General features: G+C 46.7%; 1 protein-coding gene across 3 annotated transcripts in view; it reads left to right on the forward strand.

The window, feature by feature from the left end:
* PTPRS (protein tyrosine phosphatase receptor type S) overlaps positions 1 to 13,379 on the forward strand; it is a 100,264-nt gene that overhangs the window by 15,105 nt on the left and 71,780 nt on the right. For all 3 annotated transcript variants that reach the window (XM_082331034.1, XM_082331033.1, XM_082331035.1), the window contains exons 2-3: positions 4,066 to 4,211; positions 5,168 to 5,309. In XM_082331034.1, the coding sequence (XP_082187160.1) occupies positions 4,066 to 4,211; positions 5,168 to 5,309 (288 nt within the window). The remainder of the gene's footprint in view (positions 1 to 4,065; positions 4,212 to 5,167; positions 5,310 to 13,379) is intronic.

Below are 13,379 nucleotides of genomic sequence, written 5' to 3' on the forward strand. Positions count from 1 at the left end.
TTCCCCTTCAGCTGTCAGCTCAGATACATGAAGCCCATTTGTGCTCCTGCCTCTCTCGCACCCCTCAAACCACCTCTGGGTTTGCCATCCCTTTCTCTGTCTTTGGCTTTTGATGTTTCAGACAGGCATATGGTGGCCAGCCTGTCTCCCTTGCTCCTCGTCCATCACCAGCTATTCACCATGGCAGCAGTTCCTGAGGGACATTTGGGTTTAAAGGGTGAGATGTCCCCTGCTTTTCCCCACTCCTATATATTTCAAGCTTCCTTGCTGTAAAGCTTCTCGGGCTGTTTTGTCATCTCTGTATCATTAGCAGGGAGATGTGGTTTTATTTTTTTTTTTTACATGACTGCATTTGAAGAACTTTTTCTGCTTTGGTGTCACATGAAAGAAGGAGAGGTGAGGCAGCAGCATTTTCCTGTTCTGTGAGGAAAGCTGCCTTGGTGCGCAGCCCTTGTACGTGGGCTGATGTCGTACCGTGCTCCGCTAGTGCGTGTGCCTCGGGGATGAGTAGGAGACCCCACCCTTATCACCTCGCAGCTTCTTCTCAAAGTCTGCGTTAGAATTCACAAAATCCCAGCAGCAAATGTGCGTCATGTCCCGTCTGAACAGATGCCGGCGCCGCCCGTGTTTCTCTAGGCCTGTGCTTTGGAAAGTGAAGCCAGCCGGAGGTTGTCTGCATAGGGATGACCGGGAGGGTGAGTGCATGGTCCCATCAGCTGCCCTTGACAGCAGCCAGGGACGCCGGGCAGGAGCAGAGCAGTCTGGAAGGGGTGGCAGAGGTTGGGTCGGGGGGCAGACAGCGTGTGTGCTGATCGGCTTTGCGGATGCCATTACAGAGCACGGGATGGATGGGGAATACGTGTCTCTTCCTTACAGTCTGCGGAAACTATCTGGTGTGCCTCTTGCCCCGGCTGTTGCTTTTGGGAAGTGCGTAGGCGGTGGGCAGGAGTGAAAGGTTCGGTTTGACTTGATGGCTTTCCATTAAGCTGTAGAGAAGAATCACAGGTACACAGCAGCCATCCGGTCTTTTCAACCTTCTCTCCGGAGACCCAGACCCCGCAGGAAGCCTCTCATAGTAGGAAAATTCTTTTAAGCTCCAGTTTTTTCCATTCCTGTTTTGATACTGCAAAAAAACAGGTTCTGCTACTTTGCAAGCAGAGAAAGGGGAAAAAGAACCCCTGACCACTGGAGCTAGGTGGAACTCAAACTCAGTCTTTCCAAGACTGACTTGTTCTCAGCTCATGAGGGAAGATTGGTGAAGTGATATAAAATCTCCTGGATTGCAAGTTATGGCATCTGGGAAATGCCTGTCTCTGGTTTTTATTTATTTATTTAAAACCGAGGTCCAGCAATCTTGGCAAATGAGGGGAAACATATAAGCCCCTCTGAGTGGGCTGATAGTGTTTCACATGGCACCTTGTTCCAGCTTTTGGAGGCTTTCAAAGCCATTTGCAGAGCTGAAGACTGAATTCTGACTGCATGTTTCACTGCAAGCTGGACCTGGCACGGCAGAGCTGTGGCAATCCTATGCAGCACGTAGGAATTTGTTTCAGCTTTGTATCATCACCACCTTGCCTGCGATAGCGCTGGCTTTCTCTTTCCCAGAGGGGAGAGGGTTGTTCTGCGGTTGGCGTGGGCTGGAGTGACAAGTGCTGCAGTGACTAGGGGTGCATAGGTGGAGAGCGCGACGGGTGATTTGGCGGGGGGGGAAGAGTCAAAGTCTGGAGCTCAGAGGCTTGGGCAATTTTAAAATCAACAATTTAGCTTTCATTTTCACCGATTTTCCAAGTGAGTAGCAAAATCTAATAGATTGTTTGATAGGAATTTTTGTTTGGTTTCTTTTCTTTTGTCTCTTGCTGTCTAAGAGTGAGTTTATCGTAGGCAGTTCGGCATTGCAGTGAGCTCAGGAAAGCAGTGTTCACAGAGCAACTCAGCTTCCCCGTTACCACACACTGAGTCAACAGAGGTCCCCAAAAAGGGATGCTGAGCAATGACTCCCAAGTTCACTATTTTTTGAAGCATCGTCCCTTTCTTCAGGACAGAAATAGAACCTTATTTTTCTCCTCAGCTGTGCTCTCATCATAGTGCTTGCACCCATTTAAATGTATATGTGACATTAAGGATTATTAGGGGCTTTTATTTTAGGAAATGAACTTGCATCAATAAAGTGTTCTTAAAAGCCCTGGATGCTTTTGGCTGTACCTTCAGAATTGACTTCTGCAAGCTCTTCAGATATTGAACTGAGGAGAAGAGAGGAAGGAAATCAGGTTGCGGGCAGAGTGAGCATTTATATTTTAGCCTGAAGCAAAGTTTTGGTTTTACCTTTCTCAGATGGAAGACCGATTCCCCAGTGCCAGTACCTCCAGTGGGACTTGCTTGATAACCTTTAGCTGTAACATTGCGAAGAAGACTCTGACCTCTAAATATAGATTTGGATATTTATAAATCGGATGCTTTGTACACACAGCATTCGGTGGGACATAAACAGCTCCAGCAAATTGTATTTACCTCCAGCATGGAAACAAATGCTTGATTGCATCACATGAGCTTGCTCAGTGGCTTTTATTTATATACTGCTGGCCACACCAGGCAGGGAAGGGGAGAATGCTTCCTTTTGTCTTTTGACCCCTAAAAGACCCTGGAGACTTCTGTCTAGCTACCATTTGCCCTCTTAAGCTCTTTGGTAGGCTGTTTACATCTTATTTTATAGACTCTGAGTATGTACATATAAATACACACATTTCAGAGTCATGTGGTCTACTTTTTTCAAGAAAAACAGACGGCAACTTTATGATCTGAGTGATTTTATTTGAACACAGCTGTGGCCTTGTGATTTAAATATTTCAATAAATTTTAAACTAACTAGATGAGAGGAAACTGCAGGGAAAACAGGTTAGAGCACGGAAGGAGGATTCCCTGAGGGTGGAGGCAATATGGGCTCTGCACGAACACTCCTGGCCTCGTCTTCCTCTCATAGAAGGCCCTTGACACCTTCCTTGGTCAGAAAGCCCATCCCAGCATCCTCTCCCCTCCTTGCAGAGGTGCTCTTGAAGGCAGTCAGACATGGATGGAAATCAGTGGCAGGGGGTGAGGGAGAGGTGCTGCGAGCTCAAGTGTTGTTCCTTTGGGTCCAGGCTGGCTAAAATGCAGCCCCAGGCTCTGAGTGTGTTTGTTCAGGCGTCGCTGCACCTTTGAGCATCTGGTTATGAGCAGAGTTTGAGGAGCTTTTGGCTTCTTCCTTCAGCAGCAGGAATTCCTTGTTTTTCTCAGATGTCTCATGATGAGAAGAGGGGAAGGGGGAGCTGCAGGAGCAGACTGCAGACTTGGCTGCCATGCTCTTGGTCTTGACAACTGGATTGTTTTGAAATGATCACAACTTTCGTTTGTTGGGCTGTATCCTATCAACTTGCCTGTTCCAAAGGATGGCGTACCCTTTGCCATGTAAATGTACCAGCGAGGGCCAGAGAAAAGATTTGCAGAGGAATACAGAGGTACTACAAGCCAAGGAGGTTTCACATCCTAAAGCCACTGGTATCAGCCTCTTTAACACCGTCGTCCACAAGATCTTTATGTGCCAAGTTCCTGCTCCATTTATTTCGTGGTCCTTCTCCCACCTCTTACCCCTGCTTTGGGTACCTTCCTATAAATGTCCCCCATTCCTTGGTGTTTTGGTCATCTGCTAGGATCTGGGGAGTGCAATTCAGTGTTTCTAGATGTTGTTTTCGGCTCTACCAGCTTTTGATGATGACCATTAGATGGGCTTTGCAAGGGCAATTTCCCCTGTGCAGAACAGTTTAAAAGTCCTCTCTTCAGAAGTAAAAGAGGCTTTGCAACATCATCGTGTTGAAATCTCTTTGTAGGATCAGGCCCTTAATCATTTTGTGCTGGAGTTTCTTCATATGTAAAATGGAGGTAAAACCTGTTTGTTCCTAAAAGGCCAAGAGGTTTAATTTCATCTGGGATGATTAGAGAATAGCAGTGATAATGCTACTACTAATTACAAACAGTGTTTATTAGAGTTTGTCTTCCCTTGTGCCAATGATGATATTTGTTTTTTTCTTAAAGGTCCCCCTGTGTTCATTAAAAAACCTGTGGACCAAATTGGTGTGTCGGGAGGGGTGGCCTCCTTTGTATGCCAAGCGACTGGAGACCCAAAGCCACGGGTCACCTGGAACAAGAAAGGGAAGAAAGTGAACTCTCAGCGGTTTGAGGTAAGAGATGTCCTTGAAATGTGTGTCTGTGTATGTGTAAAGAGAGAGAGATTGACACAAAGCAGCTAGTGCTCTTCTTTGGCCATTCTCAGACCTGATAATAAAGGGAGGTTTGGAAGGGGAGGAGTTTTAACAGCAGGAGGAGTGAAATGCAAGCTCTTGGCCATGTCAGCAGCTGGGTTTGTTCCAAAGCAAGAGAGAACTTGGCTCACCTACCTTATTGGAGTTTTTTTCTTTTGTTTTGTTGTTTTTTTTCCCCTCCTGGGATATAATATAAAGCTGCCTTCTTCCTTCCCTAAGAAACCCCAACTAAGTTGGTACTTCTTCAGCTCTGTAAATGCACCTTTCATACCGATCCATGGCTCATTATTTTAACCCTGGGACAGCCTGGAGTAAACATTACAGTTGCTGGCAACCAGACCCAAGCAATTGGCATTGTTTAGATAGAAATGAGAGTGGAGGAACAAGGACTAGGAGGTCATCCTGTGGAATTTGCTGTGGGACTCAGCCCTGCCAGGCAGCTGTGTGCTGAGAGGAGCTTTGTGGTGTCAGCTGCCCATGCAGATGGAGGAACAAGGCGGGGGTTCATTTTTATTTTGTTTTCACTTGGTCTGTTTCCTCCTCCTTCATCACAGTTGTACTCTGAACACACAGACACCCCGTCACCATGGCTCATTCTTTCAGAGCATTTGAGATGTACCTAGCAGTTTCGGTGGGTTGGTGGTCAGGGACAGGGTTTGGCATGGGACAGTTCTCTGTCACCTTGAGGTCAGTGGAGAGACAAGTTGACCATGTCGGTTATGTGTAGGGAATTGTGGGGCAGCTGCTGAAGTGTGTTTGTGAGTGTGCGTGCTTCTGTATATGCTGGTGCCTGCTTTAGGAGCAGGAATGAACCTTCTACTTGCAACCCAAGGATGCTTACGATGTGTGTGTGTCTCTCTCTCTTTATCCCCCAGACAATCGAATTTGATGAAAGTGCAGGTGCTGTTTTGAGGATCCAGCCCCTCCGGACTCCCCGGGATGAGAACATTTACGAGTGTGTTGCTCAAAACCCACATGGGGAGGTCACCGTCCACGCCAAGCTCACCGTCCTCCGAGGTAAAGAGCTTGCTGCCTGCCACGTGTCAGTGTCACAGGGGGGAAGGGACCCTTCAGCTTCTCCCTTCCTTCAGATGAGCGGGAAGGCTATCACAAAACGCGTGGCCAAGGCACAAAGTCCTCTTTTGTTCGGTTTGTTCTGACCTGTCAGATGTATTTGCTGTTATCAGCTCAGAGAGTCATGAAATTGCTATGTAAGAAACAAGGCTAAAACTGGACTTTAGGAGATTTGACTGGATGATGTGCTGAGGTTCCTTCCAACCTGAATTATCCTAGGGCTCTTTGATCTTCCCTCCCCTCCAATAAAAATTTCTTCCCCAGGTTTATGAGCAGGACCAGAAACTCCTCATCGTTCTCCTCAGAAATGTTGGCACCATTCATCCAGACACCCAAGAAAACCTTCTTCATTGAGGAATCCCTTAATGGGCTGAGGCTAAGATGATTGTTCATCTTCATGGGCTTTCACGCAGTTGGTGGCAATGCCAGCCTCTTCCCTTGTGCAAGATACCAATCTTTGCCTTTCTTGTGGGCATTTCCCTCCTTCCAGAGATCCTTTGCTCCATGCACTCTCCAAGAAAACAGTTCCCCTCTCCATTTTGTTCTGGTTCTTTTTTTCACTTGTCCCTGCTATTAGAGGATGTTTACATGGATGCCTCCTTCATGTCATCTGTTTGAAATATGCTCCCTGAACTTGATGTGGGGGAGGGAACAATATGCTATTGCTGTGGATGCCTCTGGATGTTTACTGTTATTACCCTGGAGATCTGTAAAATTTCTATGTGAAACACTAAGCTAGGCTGCTTGCTAAAACTGACCCATTTTAGGGGGAGAGATGTGTGGTGTTCTCTGTTCGAACCACAGGGCAACGCAAGTGATCGTGGCAGAAAGGGTGGGGTGGATAACTGCCTGGGAGCTCCTGAAGGGAGTTTAGCTTGGGAGCATTGGCTGTTGATGAAGCCATCAGCAGGAGGTGCTCTAGAAAAGCCATGGGCTTTGGAATAGGGGTACTTGCAGGAAGAGCCATTATTGCTGCAGTGAGCGTTGCTAACAACAGTTTTAGGTGCTCCGGGCAGCGTGTGGTCCTTGTAAGGCCAAGTGGTAGCTCTGCCTCTACGCCAATTGCCTTTTCTTCAGCAATTTCAGTGTTCGCTCGAAAAGCATCTTAAATCCTTTTGTTTGAACAGACAGTGAGCACTTCCCTAGTAGTGCAGAACGAAATTTGTGTGCAAATCCCCAACGTACAGCAGTAAATAAAGACCAGACATAAAGGGCACATGGCAAAGCCCTTGACCTCCTCTTGTAGCGGGGAATATCCCTTCTGCTGCCCAGGCTCTGTCAAGACGCTGGCTGCCTTGAGCATGCGGGCCCATGGTCCAGTCATGCCTGACAGATTTGTGTAGGTGCGCTTAAATCTTTGTGTAGCTCCTTTGCCTGGCGTGGCATTTAACCTTCTGTTAGCAGTACATGGTGGGATGTATCTGTCAGGAGATTGGAACAGCACTTTATGACAAGAGTATGTCTAGCTGCGGTTATCCCAGAGGGCTGGGAGCCTTATTCTTCACACTGATTCCCATATATTGCTTGGGAGCTGTGACAGTCTGGGAGAAGTGCCCCTGCAATCATACTCAAAATTTCTACCCCTTGAATTTAGCTACAAGCAGTGGCAAGAGAGAAGGTTGTCCTCCAGCTGCTGCCCTCACAAATCCCCTGGATGATCACAGCATTTTTTAGGCACTTTCCACCAAAAGAAAGCTGCGGTGTATGGGAAATGACGAGCTGAGCTCAGTGACTGTCCTTAGGGACCGAGGTTCTTTGTACATGTCTTTTTGCAGCTCTTCCTTCCGGTATCAGCATCATACACGTCAGCTAGAGAGACAGATGACAGAACAGGAGCTACATCTCCCCACTGCCTGACTAATTACGCACTTTGCTGATCCCACCAGAGCATTATTACTGTGTGCTTTGCTCCTGTGTTGTGCTGCTTTCCCAAGCACTCCTGTTCTGTTTGCCTATCAGGACCTCGTTTGGTACCTTCGTTAAGTGGCTGTGGAAGAGCAGCTAGGCTACCCAGTTCATGAAGTTTGAGGGAGCAGTAACGAGCTGCAGGCCTGGGCCAAGATGTTGCTGAAGAGCATCAAGGAAGCAGTTTTTGTAGCATACCCTCCCCTTCCCTGCTTATTCCATCCTTAATCTTTCCTTAGCTTTCACACAGCAAAGATTGTCTCCTCTTTCTCTGCATTTTTAAGTGCTGGGAAAGTTAAAAGGACCAAGCACAAACCCGCTAATCTCCACACCGACAAAGTTAGCATGCTGGCATCTATTCCTCTCTTTTTCCCCCTCGCTTCTGCATTCACCCACTCTCCTGTTTGTCTTTTTTCTCTCTTTCCTTGCAAGGCCTCCTCCTCCTTTCTCTTCTCTCACTTTCAGAACTCATGCTTAGCATAAAGATGGGGGCTGCTCCACAGCTTGGAGATGAATGTGAGCTGTCATTTGCAGAAGCTGTTACCTTGGCGTACTGTGGAGTATGGAAACCTGGGCCCCAGCTGTCACAAACTGCAGGACGGGCTTTGTAGCAATTCTGCGGCCTGTTGGCTGTGCAGTTGCAATCACTGTTAGAAATACACGTGTGTTCCTTCATGCTACACGCGTGCATGAACAGTTACGGGATTTCCTCAACACCAGTGCAGACAGTCTCATGAACAGAAGAGAAAAAAATAATCCATTCTTCCCTACTAGATGCAGCTGCTGAAGGGATTGAGAGTAAACCCCTTTTTGCCTACGCACATGACTACTCCTGGATCAGACCCTGATAGAAATCCACATGCATTCACTTAAAAACAGGAAGCTGCAGGAGAGGAAACCTTTGGGAGCTTCTGAGAAGCAGAGCTTGTGATGGACACCGTTCAGCTTACACAAAGTCTCTTAACACCAGCTCTGCTGGCTTGCTTGTCCTTCCTGCTCTGTTTCTCAAGGGATCTGAGTTTTGATAGGGCTGTGGAGACTTGCTGTTCTTCCCACAGCTGGCTAGACATAGTGCCTGCAAACCTGATTCCTGCGGAGCCCAAAGAAAAGGAGAGAAAGTGGGTTTGGGAAGATTTTTCCAGTTCTTGTTGACTCCAGCTGCTGTCATTTTTCATTATAACTGAGGCAGAAAGGAAACCTGTTGGCACAGGCACCCCAGCTCCCAGTTGGTAGAGTTTCTCTAAGCTCCACACTCCCAGGAAAGATACGCATATTTTTTATTATTATTATTGCTTCCTGTATACAGATTATACTTTCCCTCCACTTCTTTAGTAGCCTGAGACAGAGATTCTCGTGCTGCAAAGGGTTGTCCTGTGCTGTCAGCAGCTGAGTGGGCTGAGGGTACAGGGGGGCCCAGCTGCGACTTTCTGCCTGCATTGGCTCTGCTGCTGGGAGCAGCACAGGCTGGGTTTCAGGCAGAGGCCAGACGGGCTTAGCTCTTTGCTTTGTTGAAGCTGACAGAGAGAGTTCTGTGGAGGTTACCCTTTGTGAGTCGTTAGTAAATGCAGCATGATCCCATAAAAACCACTGCTTGGTCCAGTTGGATGTAGTGGAACAAAATTTACTGTGCCCTGATACATCGCTCGCAGCATACTGGCCAATGCTGTCTTTTCCTGAGGATTACTGCATTCTGGAAAATTGAGGAAAACTGGCTATTGGACATGTAAGGTCTGTGGTGCTTACTACCAGAGTGTGAGTCAGGCTGCTATGGACAGACTTTCAGAACTTCTTTACAGTAATTCCATGTTGATTCTTTTCTTATGAAGTGTTCATACATTTCCCTAACAATTCTGGCCTGAAATTTTCCTCACATATTTCCTACTCCAAGAGGACATCTGGTGTGGGCATGTATAAAGTTCTAGCAAGATCCCTGCTGTTTTGTTGTTTTTTGTAATTGTTGGCTTTAGATCAGCAAAAGGTAAACAAAGATCACTTCTAGATACTCAGCAGAGAGCATCGCGTCCCACAGGAGCACATCTTAAAGAGTAGCTGGCCCCTCTGAAATGTTACCTTGCCACTTGAAAAATTTTTGGCAGACTTTCTTCAAACTTGACTTGTTTTGCTTTTCCTGTAGTGACCTGAAAATCAGGCCATGTTGAAAGCAGATTAGTTCTGTACCTTATGAATAATGTCAGAGCGATTTTAACTCAGATGCCTTTATAAGGAGGGTACGTGGGGATACATTAGTGTAGGGAAGGCAGTGTATTGCCTGCACTGTCATGGGGTCCAACACACATATATAAGTGTGTATTTATTGTCTGTAAGCCTGCAAATTTTTAATAACATTGTTAGGCTATTAGTATTTTCATAGTAAAACTTTCAGATCAAAATAAATGGAATCAACAGACAGAGCATGTTGCTGAGACTCCTCCGTGTATTAAAATTGTCTTTGGCTGTGAAATAGCAGTTAACTAAGACACGTGTACGTACACATTGATGGAAATAACTTCCTGATGTAATTTCACAAGGTGCATAATGCCAGGATACCTGTTGGGGAGGGGGCAGCTGTAAGTGTTCATAAACTTAATAAAAAGGGATGAGTTTCAGGAGTGCTGGATTTTGATCCTGATTCTATCTAAAACTAGTGTCACTCAGGCTGCTTCATCTCCGCAATCTTGGTTCTTCCACCCTGAAGTGAGGATAGTTGACTGCTTAGAGACCAGCTGGCGTCCATGAGCTGGGCCACGTATCTTCAGAGAAGAGCAAAAAATTATTCCTCCTCTTCACTTCAGCAGTGTTCTCATTGTGGCTTTCTGCATTCAATACATAGCACGTCCGTACAGGCTCATACCCTCCTTCTAAATTATTAAACAACTGTGCACACCCTGCAGGGAAAAAGAGCAGCAGCAACACCCGCTTTATCTTTCTTTATCATCCTCATTTCCAGCACAGCTAATTATCTAAACACAGAGCTGCCACCTTCTAGAGCAACAAGGAGACAGCGAGCACTGGTGTCTCCTTCGCTGTAGCTGGCGACCCTTGCTTTTGCTGTACGACTGTGTGTGTGTCAACGCATGCGCCCAGGTTGGTTCGAGGCATGTCCCCCAGCACAGAGCATGTCCTCTGGTAGGATTTATTATAAATGAATGCTGAAGTGCTCTTTTCTTTTCTCCCTGCCTCCCTCCATCCCTCCTCCCCTATTCTTTCTCACCCTCCTTTGTTCAGTGGCCTTGAGATAATTCACCAGCTTTTGATGGGGGGGGGGGGCTTTTAAACAACTCGGTCTAAGAGCAGGTATGAATGAGGTGTTTGGGATGCTCTGTTAACATGGCAAGCGCAACACGTGAAAACATTTGCCTGCGTAAGCTAGCGTGATTTTCAACAGCAGGTAGCTGCCCAGATGTGCCCTTGAAGCATCTTCAGCTTGTATCTTGATTCTTTTGTTCTTGCAGTTGCCTGGGCTGCTTTTAGAAAGAGAATTCACAATCCGAACTGTTCCTTATTTATTTATTTGGTGACAGATTTGGGCTGGTGTTTGGAGATTGATGGGGAGGGTGGCAGGGCATGTGTGTGCATGTCTTGTGGGGATTGAGTTGAGGTTGTAATTGCATTATTACAGGGAATCCAATTGTTAGGGGATGAAGGCAGTTTCACTTTCCTGGCAGGAAGGAAATCTGAGCACTTGAATCAGTGCAATACGTGATGTTCAGGGATGCTTCCTCCGCTGATCTGATCCTCAAATCTGATCACGCATCTAGTCGCAGTTGTTTTAATTAAACTCAGAGGAATTCTGCACATTGTGCTGCAAGATTAACATTTTTGTTTAATTAGAAACACTCAGTAATAATAGTTGTACCAGGCCTCCCCCAACACACACACACATGCACACACACACACTCACACACACCCTGCCAGTCAAGGGGGCTCTTCTCTCTGTGGGTTAATTGGTTCATGAAATTAAGGGACGCGGGTTTGAGCCAGGTGGAGTAGCATCACCAGGGAGCAGGATAAAAGCAGTAATCAATAATGATGTCATCTGCAGCCAATGCGGCAGCAGCTCCGCGGCTCCTTAACAGCACACCACCGCCTGGTTAAATAGCAGAAGGGAAGAGAAGACGTTAAAAGCCTGGCTGAAAGCTGTGCAAAGGCAAAGCAATTCCCAGGGCCCCTCTGTCCTGAGCTCATTCTTGGGGGGGCTAGGGTTTTGCAGCACACGTGATCTGCAAGAGCACACGCTGTTTGCAGACTCCTACAATACCCAAGCACAGCCTGGTGAACGGAGAACTCAAAGGTTTGCTTCAGTCCCTAGTTAAAGGTGTTTATGTTTCTCTTCAGAACGCAATATCCTGTTTTAGAGGTGCTTCAGACGCACCGAAATGACTGCGCCTTTATATAACACTAAATTTGTCCATCCTAGGAGATCTGTATTACTTAAGCAGTTATAAAATGGTACGTGTTTGTTTGTGCTCAGATTCCTTTGATATATGAGGAGAGGTGTGGTTAATACATTTCACTCTCCAGTGAGTCACAATAGATCCTTTATAACTCTTCAACAATGGTCAGAGGAAGGAAACAATGCACATTTTCAAACACACAATTGAGGCATTTAAACCCTTTTCTTCTCTGCGGTAGCTGTACGCTGCTAATAACGGTATTAGACAAGAGTTTCTTGGCCCCGGGTGTCAGAGCACCGCACAAACCTTTAGCTCTGCCTTCATGATCTTCATAGATTTTTGGAAGTTGAGCGTGAGGCACAGCAGTGTGGAATAGCTCTTACCCAGATCGTGTCTGTTTGGAGCTCGTGTAGAGCAGTACTGGGATCTGGCGATTCTGCTTTGCTCTACAGAAAGAGACACCCACCATAGCAAGGCCGCTGGGTTTCTCTCTTGTTCCACCGTCTCTGGGTTCAGCCGTACGTAGTTTGGCTCCGTTGCTTCTGGTACGTAATGTGTCAACAGTAGGAAATGAGCTCTCGCTGTGTTTGCAGTTGGCAGGGATGTTTCCCAACCAAGACATGGGTTTGCAGCCCATCTCTGCTGCCGTTTGAGAGCTCCCATTGGTTTCAGTGGGGGGCTGATTGTGATGTACGTTACTTTTTTAAAAATCCCACCTTTTTAAAATCCGTTATGCTATTTCCCTTCTGTTCCCTCACCTGTTTTTGGGATGGATTCAATGCCGTAGATTCCCGAGGCTGTGATTCCTCAACACGCCTCATTTGAAACGACGGAGAATCCCTATAAAGTCTCACCCTGGTGCCCGCATCCTCCCCCAAAGACGGATTTTCCAGGGGGAAAAAGTGGCATGTCCCTGAGCTGTATCAGCCAGCAGAAGACAGCTCTCTTCCACATGAGTTAGGAGGTCGTGACAAAGATTATGGGGGAAGCACTGGGGTTTTGTATTAGTTATCACAAATTAGTCAGCATCGGTTAGGTTTGCCCTCCTCACCCTCATTAGCGCAGGCAAAGGCAAGATCGAGAGGAAGCAGGACGCTGGGCTGAGCCTGTCTTCTAGGCGCTGGTGCCACGTCCCTCTTCTTCTAGGGCAGCCGCACTCTGAATTAATAAATCTAAAAATCACACCCTGTCTGACAGCACTTGGCTTATTGTTGTTATGTGTGTCCCCTCTGGTAACTACAGCTGGATGATATTTTCCTCTCCTTTCGCTCTTAGTTTCCACTGTGTCTTTGACAGGCCTTTTCACATGGTCGCTTTCATTATTTCTCCTGTGCAGTTTGTTTCCTACTGTGGGGTTTGGAGGGGGAAGATGAACCGCTCCTCTTAAATGTGCCTGTCTGTAGACTGTGCTCTGCAGTGCAGGGATCTTTGACATATGTGTGCACAGCTTCTGCTGTAAAAGCAAATAAGCGTGAGTCACTCACCTGACAGAGGGATTCAGGGCAAGACCTGGAGAAACTTTGAAATGACTATGCCCCAAAGGGTTTTAATAGATTGCATTCAAATGTAGAATCTCCCAGGTTAGCATAGTCACACGAAATGGACAAGCTGGTAAATTTTTCTGTATAGTATGTTTTCACAAACCATCTCGGGACCATTTACTGTAGCCTTGTTTTAAATTGCATTGCAGAGAGTCCTGGGCAGCAAGTCTGCC

Source organism: Platalea leucorodia (assembly GCF_965183815.1).
Source record: "Platalea leucorodia genome assembly, chromosome: 21".
Classification (NCBI taxonomy): domain Eukaryota; kingdom Metazoa; phylum Chordata; class Aves; order Pelecaniformes; family Threskiornithidae; genus Platalea; species Platalea leucorodia.